Below are 23,953 nucleotides of genomic sequence, written 5' to 3' on the forward strand. Positions count from 1 at the left end.
GAATCCAGATGCAGGTGCAAATTGGCAGGAGGGGACACAGACAAGACAGAACCTTGATTGACATCAAGGACAATCAACGAGCTATTCTCTACCATTAGTGTCATGCTCGGTATAAAGCTGCAAATGCCTTTTCCAACCAGTTAATTTCAATTTTCCAGCTCCTTTGCTTAGCTCTGTTCAGAAGTTCCATTCTATTGGGAGTTCAGTGTTAGTTCAGTTTTATGATGTTTCGTTGTTTTTCAATTGGCCCTTGGGCCTCTCTGCCTTTTGCACTTTTACTTTCTCTTGCTGGGATCAGCTGTTCAGGACCAGGGTGCTCTCTTCTTTTGGGCTGCCTTTTCAGCACAACTGGAGTTATGTGAGAGATTGCACTGAGTGTCATATATTTTACTTTATGTGTATTTTAGTATAAGCATATTAGTAGCAGCAATGTATTATTTTCATTGTCTTATTATATTTTTTCTAAACCCACAAGTTTCCCCTTCCCTTTCAGTTCTCTCCCTTATCCCACTTGGGGACTGGGAGCATGATATGAGCAGCTCTCATGGTCTTGGTTGGTGGCTGTGGTAAAACCATGACAAGAAAGGGCAGTAGTAGCTTCAGAAATCTTGAAAATCTCTTTACAAGATGGTAGAGGAAAACAGCATGAGAAAGGAAAACCATCAGAAAATGCAGCTCTGGAAGCACAGAGTGGAGCTCAGGATAAAGAAATGTCATTCTGAGCACAGTGCTGTGGTCATTCAGAAGGACTCTGGATCAGTCATGGCTTTGTGTTTCCAGGAACAGCTGGTGAGGACGGAGAGACAGCAGCACAGGTGGGGACACACTGGGGTGAGAACAAGGTTGGGAAGCACATGGGATGTCTGCAGCCTGTGGGGAAACAGCCACAGGCCTGGGACAGTGTAGGATGGACTGTGGTGGACATGGCCAAGGGCATTGGCAAGGCTGGATGTCCCTGCAAGAGCCAAGGTCTTTGTTCCCTTGGCTATGGCTGATGTCCCTGAAAGAGCCAAGGTCTCTGTCCCCTTGGCTGTGACTGATGTCCCTGACAGCGAGGCCTAAGAGGAGACACATGGTTGTCACGGCCATGGCACCCATTGCCTCCTTGCACTCCCCATGGAGGCCAGAAGGTGTCACACCATTGTCCTGCACTGGGCATTGCACTCCCCACATCCCCACCAAGAGCCCTGAGCCACACGTGAGGGACAGGATCTCCCTTCCTAGGGGCAGGGGCTCAAGGCTTGGCCATCGTCCTTCATCAAACAAACCAAGGGTTTTCTCAGCATCAGAGCTGCTGCACTTTGCCTTTGCTTGATGCAATCACAGCCTCCAATTATCTGCCCTAACGAGTCCCCGGGGAGGCTTTGTCAGTAACAGCCCTCAGTGGGGCCCATTAATGCTTCAATGTACTTTGGAGTTTTCTCTGACTTGGACTTCTTGAGCAGATTCTTCAGTCTGTGCTTGGTATCTGAGGTTCATGGACTCACCACCAAATACACCATGGGGCTCATTAAAAGACAGAAAGCCCTAACGAGCTCTGTTTCTTTCGGTAATTTCATTCAAATCTTCTAGACTTGTAGAACTAACTGGAGAGGTTTCAATGGGACACTTGCTGATGAAGATTTCAAAGATTTCATAAAGGAGGGTATTTTCTTTCCAGGGTATTTTCTGTCATTTTTCAGTTTATAGAAAAAGTGACAGCAGCATTCTACACTGGACATTGATCCAGAGGGTCTCCCAAAGACATCTGCACAGGCAGGAGAACAGTCCCTTGAGGCTGGACACTGTATGGACAACCTTGCTCCTCACCCCCTGCCCCCAGTCTGCCGGTTCCCTCATTGGCCACCAGAAATTGCATCGCTTCTCCTCACATCAGACTTCTCCACTGAGCTCTGCAGGAGATGCTGCAGCTCCTGTGCACCAGCTCCACCTGCTCTCCTGTGCAAACACTGCACAGTTTAATAAACAGTAAAACACTTTCCTCAGCTGTGTGTGTAAGCTGGATCTGGTGAGGTCCACCATCCACAAGGGACATCCACACAAGAACTGGTTAAGACAGAGAGACAGGAGAGGATAGAAATAAACACAATGAACATGTTGATTGCCATGTTAATTAGAGCTCTGAAGAATGGGGCAAGTTTGTAACTCCCCGAAGCTCGAAGCAGAAACCAGACAGTTGAGAGGCCACTGAATGACAAAAGAGCAAGTGGAGGAGAAACCTGAGAGCACTGGGAAGGGCAAATGTCCAGACAGTCTGCTGGAAAGTTGTCCTTTGACAGGGACATTGAATCAGGAGAGGAGGGAACTCCTGAATGACGAGGGAGATGAAATAATAGGGTGTTGGTAATAGAAGTACAGGGGAAGGCCAATATTTCTTCTCCTACCCTTATTACACTTCCAGACAAACATCAGTCATCAGCTGTCTCACCATAAACAGCCAGTGCCATTTTAGGGGCCCCAGTGTACCTGAGGTGCTGGCCTGGGATCTCCATCTATCACACAGGACCTGGGGAGACCAGAGCACCTTTCAATGCAGATGGAGCCTGGGCAGGGGTTCCCAGGGCACCTACACTGGCACCAGGTGTTTGTGTGCCTGGAGCTGAAGACATTTGTGTTCTAAATCCATGCCCAGTTCTGGAAAACTCTTTCCTTTTCAGACAAAAGAAGCCCTCTCAAAGAAAAATAAAGTATGTTGACACCTTCCTTTGCTTTGGATCTTTGTCTTCAGTTCTTCTTATTTTGATTTTCCTTGACACAAACTGACATCTGATGGGCCTACAAGAATTAAGCCAAGACCGTTTTGTGTCTTGCATAGCACCCAATGCCCTCTAAACCTTCCCTGCCCAGGACTCCTCACACTCTGACCAGAGCGAGTCACACTGAGGTGTTGGCTGGTTGAGTGGCTGAGATGTTGGTTTAGATGGTCACCTACAGCACAGGTGGATCCTGCCCCATCATCATCTGCTCTGCCCCAGTTAGAAACAGAGTCCAACATGACAATGGGATCACAAGAGAACTGAGGTTGAAGGGACCTCAGGAGTCTGCAGTCCAACCTGTCAGAAACTGGGTCACACCAAGGTGTTCAAGCCTTGATCCAATCCAAGCTTTAGCAGGACTGAAGAAGTGATCATCCCTTTGTACTGGGCACTGGTGAGGCTGCACCTTCAATCCTGGGATCAGTTTTAGGCCCCTCATGGCAAGGAAGACATTGAGGTGCTGGAGAGAGTTCAGAGGAGGGTGACAAGGCTGGTGAAGGGTCTGGAGCACCAGTCTTATGAGGAGCGGTTGAGGGAGCTGGGGCTGTTCAGCCTTGAGAAAAGGAGGCTGAGGGGAGACCTTGTCACTGTCCACAACTGCCTGAAAGGAGGTTCTGTCATGGTGAGTGTTGGTCTCTTCTCCCAAGTAGCAAGTGATAGGACAAGAGGAAATGGCCTCAAGTTGTACACGGGGAGGTTTAGATTGGATATTAGGAAAAAATTCTTCAGGGAAAGGGTTTAGAAGCAACAGAACAGACTGCCCAGCAAGGTTGTGGAGTCACCATCACTGAAGGTGTTTAAAAGACAGATAGATGAGGCTCTTAGGGACATGGTTTAGTGCCAGATTTAGATTATGGTTGGACTCGATGATCTTAAGGGTCTCTTCCAACCACAATTATTCTATGATTCTATGATAAGTCATTTTTGATATTTTCTTTCTCTCTGACCATGCAACCTCCCTGAGAGCCAGGACTTTTCTGAGGTGCTTGAGAGATGTCTCACGGTCACACCAGCCAGTTCCACCAGCACCTCTCTGTCAGTTCACAGACCAAACCTTTTCTCCATATCCCAACCTTCCAGGTGAGTTTCTGAGACACAGCAAATCCTGTCCAGGTCCTCTGGGCTTGTTCAGAAGAGAACAGCTTGCCAACAGGTTTATGGGCTCTCTGTGCACCTCAAAGCTTTCCTGACCATTTTTCTCACTGCCCCGCTTGTATCCAACCTTTCTGGTCCTTAAGCTGTGGATGAGGGGATTGAGCAGGGATGTGGGGATGGTGCAGAAAAAACGCTTTGTCAAAATGTCTTGGGAGGGCTGTTCTGGCCATTCCACAGTCCAGGATGAGGATGCTGGAGAAAACAGTGGTGTTGGTGGGAAATCCAGGAGAAGGCCTTGTGCCTGTCTACATTGGGGTAGAGAGCAGTGATGCATTCATCTGCCTGCCTATGTGAACAGGAAGCGGACCAGTGCCTCTTAATGCCTTCCAGCCAGTTCTTTATCCATCACAGATACACCATCCAGGCCATGAGCTGCAGCTTGTCCAGGAGATGCTGTGGGATACGGTGTCAAAGGCTTTACTGCAGTCTAAGGACACAACACGCACAGCCTGTGTGGCGCATTCACTCCCCACGACAGACTTTCCCTCATCTGCTCAGCCGGTCACCTTGTCATAGAAGGAGATCAGGGTGGTCAAGCAGGACGTGCCGTTCACAAAGCCATGCGGATTGGGCCCGATTGCTCATCTCGTATGTGTGACCTCACAGTCCTTTCCCAGCCATGTTCCTGCTGTTGGCCTGTCCCCTGCAGAGGCAGAAGTGACCTCACCATCCCCTCCACAGCCATTGGCTTCTACTGGACTATGAGTTCCCGAGACACGAGTGACCACATGGCATCGTACCCAGCCATCACCCTCCTTGTGCTCCAGTGTGTGAGCAGATCAAACTCAGCTGCTTTCATCAAATTTATCCAATGGATTTCCTATCAAGGGTTTGAGTGGAAAAATGTTCCTGAGAGGAGCTGCTGTATTTACTCTGGGGCATTTTATATCTCTGCGTCTGACTCTGATTTTTTTTATTTCTTCTTCCTCTGTCTATTCTGACATGAAAGATCTCTCCAAGGAAAAGATTCATGGAATCCTACAATAGCGCAGGTTGGAAGAGACCCCTGAACACCATCTCTGTCCCACTGATATTTATGGCACCCCAAGGAATAGCTGACAGCATTTGTGCTCCCTTGGGTTCTTCTCACCATGTGCACACAGTGGACATGCACATGATGTGTATGGTTAAAACTCATCTCAACAATGAAAAACTTTTGACCTCGTATTTCATAGAATTGTAGAATGTCCAGAGCTGGAAGGACCCACGAGGATTATCGAATCCAACTCCTGTCCCTGCACAGGACACCCCACAGTTCACACCGTGTGTCTGAGGACGTTGTCCAGTCTCTTCTTGAACACTGTCAGGTTGGGGCCGTGACACCTCCCTGGGAGCCTGTTCAGTGTCCAGCACCTCTGGGTGAAGAACCTTTTCCTCATGTCCAACCTGACCCTCCCCTGGCATATCTTCCTGCCATTCCCTTGTGTTCTGTCATTGGTCACCAGAGAGAAGAGATCAGTACCTTCCCTCTCTTCTCCCCTGGTGAGGAAGCTGTAGCCACCATGAGGTCTCCTTTGAGTCTTTTCTTCAACTCTGATGCTGAGAAACCCCTTTGTTTGCTTTCTGAAGCAGAAAGGAGAAGCCATGACCTCCAGGCAATGGGAAGGGGGATCCTGTCCCTCACACACGGCTCAGGGCTCTTCCTGGGACCGTGGGATGTGGGTGTGCAAGGCCCAGGGAAGGACAACACTGGGACAACAACTTCCAGCTTCCCCATGGGGCTGCAAGGAGGCACCGAGGCCCCAGAGCCATGAGGACAACATGGCTTCTCCTGGGCCTCAGTGGCAGAGACAACTGCCATGGCCAAGGGGACAGAGACCTGGGTTCTGTGGGTCCCTTCCAGCCTTGCCAGCGCCCTTTGCCATCTCCACCACAGGCTGTTCTACACAGTCCTACCCCTGCCCCTCTTTCCCTGCAGGCTGCAGACACCCATCTCGCTTCCCCACCTGCTCTCACCCCAGCATTTCTGCACCTTCACTGCTGTGTCTGCACCCTCACTGGCTGCTCTTTGGAACACAAACCATGGGCTGATCCAGCTCCCTCTGGGTGACCTCTCGCATCACAGCACTGCCTTTACTGTGAATTTTCATCCTCCTGATATCCAGTCCTCACCTTCCAAGTTGCACTTCGTGATATTTTTTCCTCTCCTCTGCTTTTTCCCTCTACAAAGGAATACTCAGCCACCTCAGAATCTGCCCTTCATGCAGGGAACCCAGCCCATTATGCTTCTGGTGGTCTTTTACCTGACCTCACCACGACCTTCTAAATCAAATGACTGCTACTGGCCTTTCAGCTTCTCTGACAGACACGACCATCTCCATGCTGCTGTCCCGTCATGTTCTCAGGCGGGATGGACATGACAACCCATCTCCAAGGCCTCTTCCTGGGTAGGCTGACCAATGTGCAATTCTCCCAATACTTGCCTTCTTGTGCACCCAGGGATGTTCAGAGACAGAGTCAGTCCCTTTTACACACAGGGGCACTGGCCTCCTGTTGCCACTCCCAAAGGACAGGAGACACCTCAGGCCTCTGGTGTGTCACCCATGTCCCATGTCATGAGGAATGGACACAGGGACCTCAGTTCAAGGAAGTATAACTGTTGCATTCGGGTGATTTCCTATGGGATGTTCCTCCCAACATGAAGTGAGCTCAAGACCTTGTCTGTGCCACAGGCAAGGAATAGTTGGTAATGTTTGTGCTCACTTGTGTTCATGTCACCTCATGTACATGCTCACTTCTCATCTGTTGTCCTGGTTTTGTTTAAAACAAGTTTCTCTTTGAGTGAATTTGCCTGTCAGCTAAAGCTTCATATTAGCTGCATTTTCCTGGAAAATCAGTCGCATGTTCTGGTTAACATAGCAATGGAATGTGAGGTCACTGATAAGGACGAATGTACATCTTGCAAGAGGAGTAATGAGAAACTGAGGGAATAGAGTGGACTATCAGCAAGTTTGCTGGTGATACCAAGCTGGGAGGAGTGGTGACACTGGAAGCTGTGCTGCCATCAGAGACCTGGACAGGCTGGAGAGTTGGGCCGGGAAAAATCTAATGGAATATAACAAGGGAAGGTGTAGAGTCTTGAATGTGGTCAGGAACAACCCCAGGTTCCAGTATAAGTTGGGGAATGACCTATTAGAGAACAGTGTAGGGGAAAGGGACCAGGAGGTCCTGGTGGACGGCAGGGTGACCATGAGCCAGCACTGGGCCCTTGTGGCCAGGAAGGCCAATGGTACCTGGGGTGGGTTAGAAGAGGGGGGGTCAGTGGGTCAGAGAGGTTCTCCTGCCCCTCTGCTCTGCCCTGGTGAGACCACACCTGGAATATTGTGTCCAGTTGTGGCCCCTCAGCCTCAGAAGGACAGGGAACTGTTGGAGAGAGTCCAGCGCAGCCACCAAGATGCTGAAGGGAGTGGAGCATCTCCCGTGTGAGGAAAGGCTGAGGGAGCTGGGGCTCTGGAGCTGGAGAAGAGGAGACTGAGGGGTCATCTCATTAATGTTTACAAATATATAAAGGGTGAGTGTCACAAGGATGGAGCCAGGCTCTTCTTGGTGACAACCAATGACAGGACAAGTGGTAATGGTTACAAACTGGAACACAAGAGGTTCCACTAAAATTTGAGAAGAAACTTCTTCATGGTGAGGGTGGCAGAGCCTGGCCCAGGCTGCCCAGGGTATTTTTGGAGTTTCCTTCTCTGCAGACATTCAAACCCGCCTGGACACCTTCCTGTGTAACCTCATCTGGGTGTTCCTGCTCCATGGGGGGATTGCACTGGATGAGCTTTCCAGGTCCCTTCAACCCCTGACATTCTGTGATTCTGTGAAACAAGTGACCAGAAACTGACCAACAGAATATAACATCCCATTCATTTGAATACTTCATATAAAAGTGGGAAATCACGAGGATCTCATCCCTTTTGCTTATGGTCGACATTAGGAGAGGACCTTGCTAGCAATCCTTGTGAAGTGAGGCCTAGTGACAGACTGAATCCAGCTGCCGTCAGCTGCGGAGTCCAGTCCAGGGCGTCGGCTGCCAGCCCTTCATCTGCCTGAGCAGTTGCTGGGACTTTAGAGATTGGTTTTGTATATTTTGTATTGTTTTCTCTATTTTTATTAGTAGCATTAGTAAAACATGTTTATTTTTTCCAACTGTCTTCTCTCTGTCCTCATTTCTCTCCTGATCACCTGTCCTTAGTGGGAAGTGGGGAGAGGAGGGGGCTGAAGAAGGAAGGGGGAGCAGAAGGGACTAACACTACATCTGCCACGGTTGTCACCCCACAATCAAAACCTTGACATCTGTACAAAGCAAACACAGACTGCTGAACTACTCATTCAGTGTCCCTCTGTGGAGGGAAGAACAACCTCTGTGGGTGAGAGGCCAGTGCTGGAAACGGTGGTTGTGAGGGCCCAGTCCATGATGATTGTCCTGAGGCTCCTTCCGTGGGGTGTCCAGGGCACAGGGGCACAGCCCAGCCCCTGCTCTGCTGGTCCTGCAGGTCTCTGGCAGGAGGCCTGGCTGTGAGAGGACACTGCTGTACCAGTCCTGCACACACACACTGATCAGCTGTACACTCGTGTTTCATCTGTGAGCCACTTTTGCGGGCATGTTCTTGACAGAAATTTCAGGAAGATCTAAGTCTTCTGACACTGCCCTAGGAAGATGACTGTTCTTTATACAAGTACTTTTACAAAGGCCAGCTCTGTCACAGCAGTGCCATTGCCTGTCCCTGCCTGCGCTCACAGCACTGACACACAGCAGGACAGGGACCAAGCTGCCAGAGCACTCAGGCCTTGCACCGACACCAGGGATGAGAAGGAGAGTGGGGGAGTGGAACCAGAACAGCTCTGGAAGAACAAGCACTGGTGCTCCCTGGCAGGGCTGCCATGCTGGACTCTTTTCCCTTCCACCCATGCACATGGGAACTATCACTAAAGCTCCAGAAAGGTCTTGGAAAAAGAATGTCAGTAAAAATACTGGTGAAGGACCCTTTATTTTGCTTAAACACAGAGAACACGATTCCACATTAACACAGCCACTCACTGAGAAGTGAAATGCAGGCAGTGAATTACAAAGGGAATAAAAATATTATCATTAAAAAAAAAAAAATCACAACTAGAGACAAACAATACTGCACACAGGATGAACCTGCAATGAGAATGTCTTCTTATGTAGAAGAAGACAGAGACAGTTTATAGGTTCAGAAGAAATCCAGTCATCAGTTTCCACAGGGCATCCTTGAGCTCCTGGTTCCTCATGCTGTAGATGAGGGGGTTCACTGCTGGAGGCACCACCGAGTACAGAACAGACACCACCAGATCCATGGATGGGGAGGAGATCGATGGGGGCTTCAGGTAGGCAAACATGCCAGTGCTGAGAAACAGGGAGACCACGGCCAGGTGAGGGAGGCAGGTGGAAAAGGCTTTGTGCCGTCCCTGCTCAGAGGGGATCCTCAGCACGGCCCTGAAGATCTGCACATAGGACAGTACAACGAAAATGAAACACATAGAAAATAAACAGGCACTAACCAAAAGCAGCCCAAGTTCCCTGAGGTAGGAGTGTGAGCAGGAGAGCTTGAGGATCTGGGGGATTTCACAGAAGAACTGGCCCAGGGCATTGCCCTTGCACAGGGGCAGTGAAAATGTATTGGCCGTGTGCAGCAGAGCATTGAGAAACCCAGTGGCCCAGGCAGCTGCTGCCATGTGGACACAAGCTCTGCTGCCCAGGAGGGTCCCGTAGTGCAGGGGTTTGCAGATGGCAACGTAGCGGTCGTAGGACATGATGGTGAGGAGAGAATATTCTGCAGCAAACAAGAAAAAAAAAGAGAAGACCTGTGCAGCACATCCTGCATAGGAAATGACCCTGGTATCCCGCAGAGAGTTGGCCAAGGACTTGGGGACAGTGATGGAGATGGCACCCAGGTCGAGGAGGGCGAGGTTGAGCAGGAAGAAGTACATGGGGGTGTGGAGATGCTGGTCCCAGGCTATGGTGGTGATGATGAGGCCGTTGCCCAGCAGGGCAGCCAGGTAGATGCCCAGGAAGAGCCAGAAGTGCAAGAGCTGCAGCTCCCGTGTGTCTGTGAACGGCAGGAGGAGGAACTGGGTGATGGAGCTGCTGTTGGACATTTGCTGCCTCTGGGTATGAGGACCTGTGCAAGGAGGAAATGACAGTGACAAGTTAGGGGAGACTTCATTGAGGAAAATAAACAGGCTGTTTCTCATGGAAAACCCCCTCCCTGATGGAGGGATATTTCTGCTCATTCTCTCTTTCTACCAATTGAATAAAAACAGTTCATCACAGTTTAAAAAGCAGCTTGTGCATCTCGTTTCCACGAAACACCTCTGGGGCAAGACCCCCTGAGTTGGTGTGAGAACAAAAACTGACCCATACTGCCACCCCAACCCCAGAGAGCAAGAGCACCAGGGACAGGTGGAGAAACAGGGAAGGACACTGCAGTGCTACCAGAAAAAAGAAAACAAGGACAGAAAGGCAGACGGGCATGCTGTGGAACCTTCTCCTTACCCGACTGTGCTGCTGCCACTCACATAATGACACTGTAGAGCAAGTACTTTTAGCACCTTTTTTGTGTACCACGTTCCAGGAACCCTTCACCTGGAGGTCCAGCTGCTGAGGTGGAGACTCGTGACCTGGACCCCATGGCTTTGGGGCAGAAGGTCTGCTGGGGAGGAGAGGAGACCAGGGGGTTGAACTGGGAAGTGTTTCCACTGCAGGCAATGAATCCTCGCCCCAGCATTTCTGGTCCATCTCCCTCTCCCTGCCCATGGCTGTGCTGCCTGCAGCTGTGTCTCTGTCCCTGGATCTGCTCCCTGTCAGTGTCACAGACCCTGTCCCACTCGCTGTGTGCTCCGCTCTGTCCTGCTCACACCTCCTGGCACTGCCCAGGGGCAGCTCTGTGTGTGCAGGGGCTCAGGAGCAGCTCAGACAAGTCCTAACGAGAACTGGGGTTTCAGTGTCTTCTCCAAAGAGAGAAATAAATCCTCATCTCCCACTGCACACCCAGACAATCAAGAGTGGAAAACTGAAAGCACAGACTCCTTCCCTTGCAGCTGTTCCTCTCTTGATGTCGTTGTTCAAAAGGACCCTCTGCCATGTCTGTGGGGTGATCTGGAGCCCTGAGCAGCCCTGACCCACACAGCACCCTTCAACCCCACAAGCTCCCTACCTGCCCTGCCAGGGGTCGCTCCTTCCACCCACAGCTGCTGCCATGGGATCTCCCCGGGCAGGCTGAGCGCTGACCCTGGCAGGTGGCAGAGTCCCTGCCCCGGCACAGCCCTGGGGTGCAGGGACCCTGCTCTGCAGGACAGCCCTGGGCACCCCTGGGTGCTCACCCGGCTTCACAGCTGTTCAACATTGCCTGACAAGAGCCCCCTCCTTACAGATCCCACCAGCTGTGCCTGTGCCAGTTTTAGGAGATGCCTCCAGGAGCTACAGCTGCATTGCCCTGCATCCAGAGACTTACCATGGCAAGGGCTGCAAAGGTTTCTCCTCCAGTGAGCTCTCAGTCATCCTCCCAATCCTGACCACCTTTAATCTCTCTCTGCCTTGCTCATCTCCCTGAGATCCCCAGGCAGAGCCCTCAGCCCTGCTGCGTGTGCAGAGGAGCTGCTCCTGGGCAGAGCTGTCTCTCTGCAGCGCTGCCGCTTGCCAGGAGCTCCCTCTGTCCCAGGAGCCCAGCCCAGCTCAGCAGCACAGGAGCAGCCCAAGGCGCTTTAATGACCCCTCTTTGAGTTTGGTGCTGAGTCCATGAACCTCAAACCCTGAGGGCAAGTTGAAGAAGTCAAACTCAGTTCTAAACTTCAAAGTTTCTTGTAAAGTTAATGAATCCCACTGAGGGACACAACTGAGAAACCATCCCCAGGGCAGCTGGGACAGAAAACTTGAAGCAGAACAAAGGGTAAGCAAGTGAAAGGTGGCTCTGATGCTGAGTAAACCTGAATGTGTTTCATTAACCAAAGGGCCAAGCCCTGACCCCCAGCCCTGGGAAGGCAGATCCTGTCCCTCCCAGGTTGTCCTGGGCCCTTCCTGGGACAGTGTGATGTGGGGCTGTGCAAGGCCAAGGGCAGGACTATGGTCCCACAGCTCCCAGGTTCCTGGCTGGGGACAAGGAGGCCATGAGGCCCCTGTGCTGGAAGGACAAGGTGTCTCCTCACAGGCATCAGAGGTGGAGATGACAGCCATAGGCAAGGGGAGGAGGAGCTCATGTCTGGAGGGGGCTTTCAGCCTCTTTACATCCCGTGATCATCTCCACCACAGCCTGTCCTGTGCTGTGGCATCCCCTGCACCTCTTTCCCTGCAGGCTGCAGACATCCCCCCTGCTGCCCCACCTTGCTCTTGTCTGAGCATCTTCCTCCCTTTGCTGAGATCTCTGCATCCTCCCCAGCTGTTCCTTGAAGCACAAAGCCTTGGGCTGATGCAGACTCCCTCTGCTGACCTGCTCCACCACAGCACTGCCCTTCCAGTCACATTCCTTCCTGCTCATGTCCAGCCTGGACCTCCCCAGATGCCCTTTGTGCCATTATTTCTTTCTCATGCTCTTTCCCAGTATGCAGAAAACCTCCACCACCTCTGAAACCACCCTTCAAGCACTCTCTGGCTACTCCTGCACTGCTGCAGCCTCCCCAGCGCTGCTGGGCCAAAGCAGCCCAGGTCCCTCAACATCCCACACCATGTGCACAAGGTGCTGAACCTGCCTTGGCAGAGCCCTGCACTCTCCAGTTCCTCCCTGCTTCTCCAAACTGGGAAGCCGCACACTGGCACACCCCCGTGTGTGTGGGGTGACACCAGTGCTGAACCGAATGGGATGAGAACTCCAGGTGTCTGGGTCCCCACGCTCCTCCTCATGCAGCCCCGTGTGCAGCTGCCTTGTTCATGGAGAGCGTGCACCACGGGCTGGTGTGGGGACCTTGGAGTGCCCAGGCCCTTCTCCTCAGGGTCACTGCTCAGCGTGTCAGGTCCTGCTCTGTCCTGATGGATGGGGTTATTGTCCCACCCTGATACAGCACTGGTCACTTCTCTTTGTACAACTTCAGAGCTTTCTGCTGGGTGAATACCAGATATTCACAAGGTCTGGACTCTTACTGGACTGAAGCTCCATTTACTCAGCTGTTAATGTTTTCATGCAGATGGTTTATCCTGATAAGGGTTTCTCTCCTAAGATAACAGGATAAGGAGCTACAGGACACTACAAATTCCATCTCCTGGAGAAACTGTGGGGTCTTGGGGGTCTGTTACTCACAATGTCAGAGGTCTGGACTCACAGGGTTAGATTCCCCTCTTGTGAGAGAACAGCAGGAATGCATGAAATTCAGCCTGGGAACAGAAAATGTCAGCTGAAGGTTGAGGAGTCATCAGGAAAAGGCATAACAAGATGGGCAGTGTTGTGATGACTGGACATCAGCTACTGACTCACTGATGAGGAAGAGAAAATATATGAGGCCTCCTTCACGACAAATTGAAGAAGCATCATGTTTTAAGGGCGGTGTCCTTGTATCAGACGTGAGATATCCAATATTTGCAAGGTACCAGCCATCCAGGAGGGGTTGGAGCTCATTGACAACATCTTCCTGACACGGGTGACTGAGGAGTCAGTGAGGTGAGGTGCCCTATGGGACTTCACACTTACAAACCACAAAGAGTTGGTCAGGATGGAACAGTCAGGGATGGGAAAGTGGAGCTGAGGCTCCTGGGAGATGATCACAAGGCCAAGAGCAGGATTTCAGGAGAGCAAGCTCTGGCCTGCTGAGGGACCTGCTTGGGTCCTATGGGATATGACCTTGGTGTCTGCAGTGCTTTTCTCTCACATTTCCTCCCTCCTCTCTCCCACCTGCTGTTGTGCAGCGTTTTTTACCCTTTCTCAAATACAATATCCCAGAGGTGCTGCCAGCATCACTGAGTGGCTCAGATTTGGCAAGGAGTGGGTCCATCTTGGAGCCAGCTGAAATCAGCTGACACTGCTTCATTTCCAATAAAATAACAAACAGGGTAAATGTGGAACTGCTGGTGAACTTCATAAGAGTAGAATCAGACAGGACTCAGGTTCTTCATGGCTTCTTTGCATCTATCTTCGTCAGCAAGGTCTCCTGGGACTTTGTTCCTGAAGGCAGGAGTCTGGAGAACACCCAGCAGTGGATGGGGCTCAAGTCAGGGGTGACCTGAGCAAACTCAGACACCATTATAGAACAGGAGATGGGTCATTTGACCAGCTCCCTGAACACAAGTATCACTGTGCTGTGGCACCTGAGATTCCCAGGAACACCCACCTCTTGGCCCAGAGTTGTGTGATTCCTCTTGAGGTGTCCTGGCCCGTCTCCTCGGTCAAGTGATGCTTTAGGCACCCACTTCTCTGACACATTCAGTCATTATCAGGAGATTCACTAGATCCATATTTATTGGAGATTGTTGATACCAGCTGTTCTGGAAATGAGGGTTTTGGGAGGGGGACGGAAATATTAGAGATTTGGCTTTATTACTGTTTATTATGGAAATGCTCATTGTTTGGCTACAATTCTGAAATCTCTGAAATCATCCACACCAGACTTCAAGCCTTTAGGAAAGTGCTGCACAGAGCCTTGTCTTGTAAAGGCATTTTGGATGTTACTGAGCCCTCTGCTGCCGCGATCCTGAACTGCAGGTACTGAAAGAATGAACAAACCTGTCATGAACTGAAGGGCAGAAACCAACCCCAAATTTCTGAGGGTGTTTGGGACCCCAGGAAGGGCCATTGCTGACACAAGCAGTCCCTGTCCCTGGAGACAATGGTCAGAGGTGGTAAAGGCGATGTGGAGGTGGCTCTGGTGCCCCGTGAGCTCTTGATGTTGGTTCATCATCAGAACGGCCAAACCCTGACCCCAGGACCAGACAAAGGAGACCCTTTCAGTCAAATGTTTCTCAGGCTCTGGGACTTTGTTCCTGAAGGCAGGAGTCTGGAGAACACCCAGCAGTGGATGGGGCTCAAGTCAGGGGTGACCTGAGCAAACTCAGACACCATTATAGAACAGGAGATGGGTCACTTGACCAGCTCCCTGAACACAAGTATCACTGTGCTGTGGCACCTGAGATTCCCAGGTACAACCACCTTTTGATCCAGAGGAGTGGAGGAGGATTGTGTTTCCTCTTGAGGTGTCCTGGCCTGTCTCCTCGCTCACATGGTGGTTTAGGCACCCACTTTTGCAACATATTCAGTGTTTATCAGGAGATGCTCCACATCAATATGAACTGGAGGCTGCTGATACCACCTGTTCTGGAAAGGGAGGGAAGTGCGAGCAGGGAAGGAAATAGAAGAAAAACGACTTTATTGCTATTTGTTATGGAAATGCTATCTGTTTGACTACTCCTGAAATCTCTCTAATCATCCACACCAGACTTGAAGTGTTTAGGAAAATGCTGCACAGAGCCTTGGCTTGTCAGAGCGTTTTCGATGTTCATGAGCCCTCTGCTGCCATGATCCTGAACTGCAGGTACTGGAAGAATGAACTAACCTCTGATGAAGTGAAAGGCAAAAGCAAACCCCAAGTTCCTGAGGGTGTTGAAGGTCCCATGAAGGGCCATCACTGACACAGCTGTGAAGGAAACAACCAGTGCAGGTCCCTGTCCCTGGAACCTGGTGAAGAAAAGACTTGGAGACACTGGTTACAGGTGGTGAGGGCCATGTGGAGGTGGCTCTGATGCCATGTCAGCCCTTGATGCTTGTTCATCACCAGAATGGCTGAGCCCTGATCCCTGGGACCTGGTAGATTTTTCTCAAATGTTTTTCAAGGCTTTTCCTGTGGTCATTGTGAGTGTTTTCAGCTTTGGGGGTGGGTTTTATGTCAAGTTCTGTTGCTTTAACTGCAAGGCTTTGGTTTTCTGTGGAGTTGGAAATGCCTATGAGTTCCTCACAACTCATCCAGCTTCTTTCATACACCTGGCAATGGTCACCAATCACCTCAATGTCCCAGTAGCACACTTGCTTGAATCCTCTGTTTGGTTCCATACCCATCACTCCAGGAGGTTCATGGATCCACCACGTTCATGGATGATTCCTGAGGACCATCCAAGTGTGGGCAGTGTAAGAGAGGAGCAGAGCAGGGTCAGCTCATGGGCCATGGCTGAGCACAGCCACCCCAGCAGCAGCCATTCCCCACCTCCCAGACACAGCCATGCCCACAGGATGGAAATGTCACTGCCATACATGATTAACCCAAGAGAGGCCTTTCTTCCTTCCATATTCCCAGGAAAATCTTCCTCCTGTTCCTCCTCCACCTGCAGACATCAACTGCTTTCCATTTCTGGGCTCAGACATGGCTGGAAGGGTTCACTGAAGCCATCAGCCATCTCATTGCTTCTCCCTGACATGCCCTGACCCTCTCCCACACCTACACATGGCCAATCATGGCTGCTCAGGGCCTCCCGCTCTTCAGAAGAGGCCTTGAGCTTCTTGGTTCTTCATGGTGCTTATTATGAACTTCCTCGCTCTCTCCAGAGTTCATGGTGAGCTTTCTTGTCCATAACAGCCCCTTTATGACCGTGTCTTACTGAATGGTTGTCTTTGTATGATCATTTGTGCAGAAAGGGCAGTCACAGGACAGCACCCAATGTGCCAAAACTGATGCCGAGTGAAATGCCGTCAAGACCTGATGAGTTATCCCTGTGTCTGTGTCTCTCCTGGAAGGAATCTGTCCCGAGAAGGGGATCCAGCTCCTGCCACTCTCTGCAGAGGCACATGAGCAGTGTCCGTGCACCTGGGGACAAAAAGGGTGGCTTTTCCTAGACCACCCTTTTCCAAACTAAATGATTCTATGATGTTATGATTCCATTATTTGGTTTGAAACCATTTCAATTCCCACTACCTGCAGGTTTCTTCAAGGGCGGTTGTTGTGTGGCACAACTGTCCTGGCTCTCCAGGCAGGTTGGGCACTGGTTTGGTGTCTGCATTGGGAGATTTCCCCTTCCTGGGGTAAAAGGCTGTTGAGGAGAGACAGTTGTAGAGATTTGGGTCACAGGGGTTTGAAGCAATCCTGTCAAACTCTGAGCAGGCTGAGCTTTGGAGCCAAGGGACAACAGAGTTGGTCTCAAAGATGTTTTTTGAATGGTGTTACTATCACTGATAACAGTAACAGAGAATTCCTTATTCATCGTTATGCTAATGAACTAAAGCTTTTTAATGTCCTTCCCAACAGTCATTCGCAATTCTCAGAACAGATGCTACATCTCAGTAGTTATCTTCTTCTATGAAGTTCTTAAAACAGTGCTTTCTCTCACTTCTACCTTTTTTATAACTGAAAGAATACAACTCTTGGACAGAATTGCTCCCATATCATCCCTGTTCCATACATTTTCTCCTTCCTTTTTCTGGTGTGAGGGGCAGGTGACATAGGGGAGTTCCTTCCTTTTTAGGCAAAGAAAGCCAAGGAACAGATCCCAGGTCAGTGCAAAGGCACCAAGGAAGCCAGAATCTTTATGTGGTGTGCACTGACACACACTGTCACCTGCATTTCCTGTCTCTGAAGACCCAACCGTGCAGCAGAGTCTGGAGTTCTGAGCTCCCTTCATCTGCCCTGTGTGACACGCGTAAAATGGAACTACCCCAGTCAAGAAGTTGGTTTTGATTCTTTCCAAGATGGTGGAGAGTGGCCTCAATGTGACACCGTCCTGCTGTCTCAGCTCCTGGGATGCTGCCCCTGCTGTCCCATAGACTGGAAAGGATTGTGTTAGATGTAGAGTGGATTGGAAGATGTAGAGAGAAGGGAATGTCTTCTTGCAACATGAAATATGAAACGTTGTTGGTGTTCTAATTCTCCTTTCTTTGTTTTGAATACTTTAAATACGACTTTTTTCAAAAGAGAGAAAACAGAGACTTTTCAGGATGTGCATTAAGAACAAGAGGAGAGGTTCTGATCTTCGACACCATTTCCCTTCTCAGCACTCTCTCTGTTATATGTGCATCTGATCTCCCTCATCCTCCAGGTATTTCCTCCTGCCCTAACTAAACTGACCATGTTTGAAGTCCCATTTCCAGCAGCTGATCTGCACACAAGCACTTGCGATTGCTCTCTGGACTTCCCTTCCTCTTCCTGTTTGATCACTCAGACACTTGTCAACAACCCAGTTGCTGCTTTCAGCTTCAAGGAGTTAAAAGCTTCCTTGTCTTTCAGTAGTCTGTCTAATTCTGCCCTTAGCCAACTCTTTTATTGTATTTATCATAGAGTTTCCTTTCTGTCTACAACATTTCTTGCATGGTTCTGCCTTGGAGAAGGTGAACCTCAGTGGTGGCAGTTTGTCCTTGGCGTACAGTTGAGGAGTGTGTTTTCTTTTAATCATGACTCTCATCAGTGTTATTTTGTTTGTTCAAAGGTAAAGCAAAGCCCCTGTTTGCTGTGTGCAGCCAGGTCTCCAAGGAGAGCAGGTGGGAGCTGGTGCAAAGGAGCCGGCACATCCAGCTGCAGACTGCAGTGGAGAAGTCTGGTGTAAGGAAAAGGGATGCAAGGCCCAGGGGGGCAATGAGAGAAACGATGGGGCTGGGGAGGTGAGGAGCAAGGTTGTGCACACGGTGTGAGAGCTCAAGGGACAGCTTCTCCAGCCAGTCCAGACCTGCTTAGGAGAGACCCTGGATCCACATCAGATAATGCTGCAATCAGCTCTTCTCCAAACTGATAAGTAATGAAATACACCCTTTACAATAGAAAGACATTGTTGTCAGAAGCTTTTTGAAATCATTCTCCATAATTACACCAAGAAAACTCTCTAATTAACTAGACAAGACTGGAAGACAATTATAAGAAGAGACATGGTTTGTTAGAGCTTTCTTCAGTGTAATGAGCCCCATGGTGCATTTGGTGCTGAGTCCTTGAACATTACTCAGGTGCTGAGAGGAGATTGCACAAACCTTTCCAGAAGTCAAAGGCAGAAGAAAAAAGTACTAAGTACCTTGAAGTATTAATGAGTTCCACTGAGGGCAAGTACCAGCAGAGCCTCCCCAGGGACTCGTTAGAGCAGAGGATTGGAGGCCATGGTGGCAGATAAACAAAGGGAAATGTGCAGGCAGCTGAGGTGCTGAGAAAAGCCTGGTTTTGTTGGGTGAAGCAGAGAGGCCAAGGCCTGACCCCCAGCCCCTGGGAAGGCAGATCCTGTCCCTCACACATTGCTCAGGGCTCTTCCTGGGGCCAAGGGATGTGGGCGGTGTGGTACTGAGTGAAGGACAATGGTGTGACAGCTCCCAGCCTTACTGGGGGTGTGCAAGGAGGCCATGAGGTGCCCCAGTGCCTGAGGACAACATGTCTCCTCACAGGCCTTGGTGGCAGAGGCCATGGCCATAGCCAAGGGGACAAAGGCTTGGGTTCTCTTGGTGAGTGCCCTTTGCCATCTCCACCACAGGTTGTCCTACACTGTCCCACAGCTGCTTCTGTTTCTCTGCAGGCTGTAGACACCCATCCTGCCTCCTCCCCTTGCTTTCACCCTGGTATTTTCATACATTGACTGGTGTGTCTTCACTCTCATGCTCTGTTCCTGGAAACACAAGAACATGGACTGAACTCATACTCCTTCTGGATGATTTCTTGTGCCACAGCACTGCCCTTTGGGTGACATTTCTTCCTCCAAATGTCCAGCCTCCATGTTCCAAGCTGTGCTGTGTGGCAGTGTTTCTCTGCTGTAGAAATTAGGACCATGAAAGCTACTGACCTGTCAGCCTCTTACCTGGGCCTGGGAAGATCATGGCACAGATCCTCCTAGAAGCTGTGTTAAGGCACAGGGAGGACAGGGAGGCGATTTGAGACAGCCAGCTTGGCTTCACCAAGGAGAAGTCCTGCCTGACTAACCTAGTGGTCTTCTACAATGGAGTAACTACATCAGTGGACAAAGGAAGGGCTATGGATGTCATGTATTTGGAATTTTGTAAAGCCTTTGACATGCTCCCTCACAACATCCTTCTCTTTAATTTGGAGAGGTATGGGTTTGATGACTGGACTGTTCTGTGGGTGAGGAACTGTCTCAGTGTTTGCACCCACAGAGTGGTGGTCAGTAGCACAATTTCTGGATGAGCACTGGTGACAAGTGGTGTCCCTCAGGGGTCCATACTGGGATCGGTACTGTTTAATATCTTCGTCAACGGCATAGTGGGATCAAGTGCACCTTCAACAGGTTTATACATGACACCAAACTGAGTGGTGTTGCTGACACACCTGAGGGACAGAGACCATCCAGAGGGACCTGGATAAGTTCAAGAAGTGGGTTCATGTGAGTCTCCTGAGCTTCAACAAGGCCAAACTCAAGGTCCTGCACCTGGGTTGGGGCAACCCCGGGTATCAGTACAGGCTGGGGATGAAGGGATGGAGAGCAGCCCTGACGAGAAAGACTTGGGGGGACTGGTGGGTGAAAGACTGGACTGGAGCTGTGAATGTGCACTTGCAGCCCAGAAGGTCAAACGTATCTTGGGCTGCATCCAAAGGAGCATGACCAGCAGGTCAAGGGAGGGGATTCTGCTCCACTCTGGTGAGAGCCCACCTGGAGTCCTGCATCCAGCTCTGGAGCCCTCAGTACAGGAAAGACATGGATGTGTTGGAGAGGGTCCAGAGCAGGGTCACCAAGATGATCAGAGGGATGGAACAGCTCTGCTGGGAGGACAGGCTGGGAGAGCTGGGAAGAGAATGCTCTAGGAAGACCTTATTGTGACTTTTCTGTACTTAAAGGAGACTGATAAGAATGATGGAGACACTTTTTAACAGGGCCTGTTGTGGTAGGACAAGGGGTTATGGTTCTGAACTAGATGAGGGGAAATTCAGTCCAGACATGGGAAGACGCTTTTTACAATGCGGGTGATGAAACACGACCATTGGCTGCCCAGAGAGGTGGTGGATGCCACCCCCCTGGAGACATCCCTGGCCAGGCTGGATGAGACTCTGAGCAACATGATCTGGTCGAGGTGTCCCTGCTCATGGCAGGGAGGTTGGACTGGATGACCGCTGAAGCCCCCTTCCAAGAATCTCTCTGATTCCTACCTCCAAGGAAAGCTCCACAGCCTGGGAAATATCCCTTCAAGCATAGAATCATAGAATCATTTGAGTTGGAAGTGACCATTAAGATCACCGAGTCCAACCATAACCTAACTCTAGCATTAAAACACATCCCTAAAACCTCATTAATACATCTTTTAGACACCTCCAGGAATGGTGACTCAACCACTTCCCTGAGCAGCCTGTTCACTGCTTCACAACCTTTTCCATGAAGAAATATTTCCTAATATCAATTCTGAACCTTCTCTGGCACAAGCTGAGGCCATTTCCTCTCATCCTGTCCCTTGCTACTCAGGAGAAAAACAACACCCTCCATGCTACAACCTCTTTTCCGATAGTTGTAGAGAGCTAAAAGGTCTCCCCTCAGCCTCCTTTTCTCCAGGCTAAACACCCCCGGGTCCCTCAGCTGCTCCTCAGAAGACTTGTGCTGCAGATCCTCAACACCCTTGTCCCCCTCCTTTACACTCTGTCCCTCACAGACGGCTCAGGGCTCTTCCTGGGACCGTGGGATGTGGGTGTGCAAGGCCCAGGGAAGGACAACACTGGTACAACAACTTCCAGCTTCCCCAAGGGGCTGCAAGGAGGTACCGAGTCCCCAGAGCCATGAGGACAACATGGCTTCTCCTGGGCCTCAGTGGCAGAGACAACTGCCATGGCCAAGGGGACAGAGACCTGGGTTCTGTGGGTGCCTTCCAGCCTTGCCAGCGCCCTTTGCCATCTCCACCACAGGCTGTTCTACACGGTCCTACCCCTGCCCCTCTTTCCCTGCAGGCTGCAGACACCCATCTCGCTTCCCCACCTGCTCTCACCCCAGCATTTCTGCACCTTCACTGCTGTGTCTGCACCCTCACTGGCTGCTCTTGGGAACACAAACCATGGGCTGATCCAGCTCCCTCTGGGTGACCTCTTGCACCGCAACACTGCCCTTCCACTGACATTTCTTCCTCTGATATCCTGTCCTCACTTTCCAAACTGCACTATGTGATTTTTTATTTCCCTCTTCTGCTTTTTCCCAGCACAAAGGAATACTCAGCCACCTCAGAATCTGCCCTTCATGCAGGGAACCCAACCCGTTAGGCTTCTTGTGGTCTTTTACCTGACAGGAGTTAACCTCACCATGATCTTATAAATCCCATGGCTGCTGCTGGCCTTTCAGCTTCCCTGACGGACACGACCATGTTCCTGCTGCTGTCCCGTCATGTTCTCAGGTGGGATGGACATGAGAACCCATCTCCAAGGCCTCTTCCTGGGTAGGACCCGTGGGCACTTTGGCAGAGGTTCTTTCCCAGCCATGTCCCTGCAGCCGGGCTGTCACCTCGAGTGACAAAACTGACCTCACTGCCCCTTCACAACCACACACTTCTGACTGGATTATGAGTGTCTGAGACACAACTGACTTCATGATACCATAACCATCCATCACCGTTTGGTCCAGGACCCTATCAGATAACAGTATGATTGTTTTATCAAATTTATCAAATATATTCTCTACTGGTGATTTGAGTGGAAATACACTCTTCTGAGGAGCTGCTGTATTTATGTTGACACCTTTAGAACTGCTTTTCTGTCTCTTATTCTTCTTGATTTTCCTCTGGCTATTCTGTCTTCAAAATCCTCTTCAAGGGAAAGATTCATTGAATTGCAGAATAACTTTAGGTTTGAAGAGAGCCCTTGCCTCACTTGTCTCACTGTCCTGCTCAGGCAGGGTGAACCAGGTGAGGTTGTTCAAGGGTTCAAAGTGCACTCGTCACATCATACAGAGGGAGAATAAAGACATTGAGCAGTGTTGGCCCAAGCGCTGGTCCCTGAGGGATTGCACTGGTAACCGGCTACACTGAGGGCTTTGTACCACTGATGACATTTGGCTTGATTGTCCAACCAACCTCCCACCCAGCTCCCAGTTCTCCATCCCAGAGATCACTGATCTGGCTACTAGGACACCTTGGAACACCATGTCTGTGACCTTGCAAAATTCCAGGCATGGAGGCAGGCTGACCAGCCATTAATTATCCTTCATGCTTTTCTTGCAGATGGGTTTGACATTTGCTTTTTCCGAGGACCTCGGAACCCTTCTGACTGTTTTGTCACTTTTGAGAGCACAATCCAGAATCACAGGCAAGGGTGACAGAGCAGACTGGAGCACTTGCAATGACCCTGTCCAGGGCAGCTGAGACGAATCTCACTGGGGCAGTGAGGTTTGTTCCTGGAGTCACACACAGAAATGTCAGGTTCTGTCAAGCATCCATGTCTGACCTGGACTCATGAACTCCTTCAGTACCCAGGGATGCTCAGAGACAGAGTCTGTCCCTTTTACACATAGAGGTTGTAGTCTCAGTTTCTCTCTGGCCTCCTGTTGCCACTCCCAAAGAAGGGGAGGCACCTCAGCCCTGTGGTGTGTCACATCCTCTGCACTCATCTGAGATGTCCCGCGTCATGAGGAATGGACACGGGGATCACAGCTGAAGGATGCAAACCCAGTGCTGCATTCAGGTGGTGTCCCAAAGGATGTTTATTCCAATATGAAGTGACCTCAAGAGCTTGTTTGTGCCACAGGCCTTCACGGAATCCCCAGGAACAGCTGATGACGTTTGTCCTCACTTGGGTTCATCTCACCTCACATACATGATGTGCATGCTCACATCTCATCTGTACAATGCAAACATGGATTTCTGACCTGCTCATTCAGTGTCCATCCACGGAGGGAAGAGCTGTGAGCTGGGGAGAGAGGCCAGGGCTGGAAATGGTGCTTATGAGGGGTGTGACGATGCCCTGGGTCAGCTTCTGAGGGGTGTCCAGTGCACAGGGGCACAGCCCAGCCCCTGCTCTGCTGGTCCTGCAGGTCTCTGGCAGGAGGCCTGGCTGTGAGAGGACAGTGCTGTGCCAGCCCTGCACACACACACTGCTCAGATGTACAATGGTGTTTGAATCTGTGGCCACATTTGTGAGCATGTTCTTGATATAACCTTTAGAAGAAGACCTAAACCCTCAGGCCCTACCCATAGGAGATCACTTTTCTTTATAGAAGAACTGTTCCAGAGTCC

General features: G+C 50.5%; 1 protein-coding gene across 1 annotated transcript; it reads right to left on the minus strand.

Annotated features, from left to right (window-relative positions):
* Nucleotides 1–9,095: 9,095 nt before the first annotated feature.
* Nucleotides 9,096–10,028, minus strand: LOC139825526 (olfactory receptor 14J1-like). Its single transcript, XM_071798617.1, has one exon. The coding sequence runs from the start codon at nucleotides 10,026–10,028 to the stop codon at nucleotides 9,096–9,098; it is 933 nt and encodes a 310-aa protein (XP_071654718.1).
* Nucleotides 10,029–23,953: the final 13,925 nt, after the last annotated feature.

This window comes from Patagioenas fasciata, chromosome 23 (genome assembly GCF_037038585.1).
Source record: "Patagioenas fasciata isolate bPatFas1 chromosome 23, bPatFas1.hap1, whole genome shotgun sequence".
Classification (NCBI taxonomy): Eukaryota; Metazoa; Chordata; class Aves; order Columbiformes; family Columbidae; genus Patagioenas; species Patagioenas fasciata.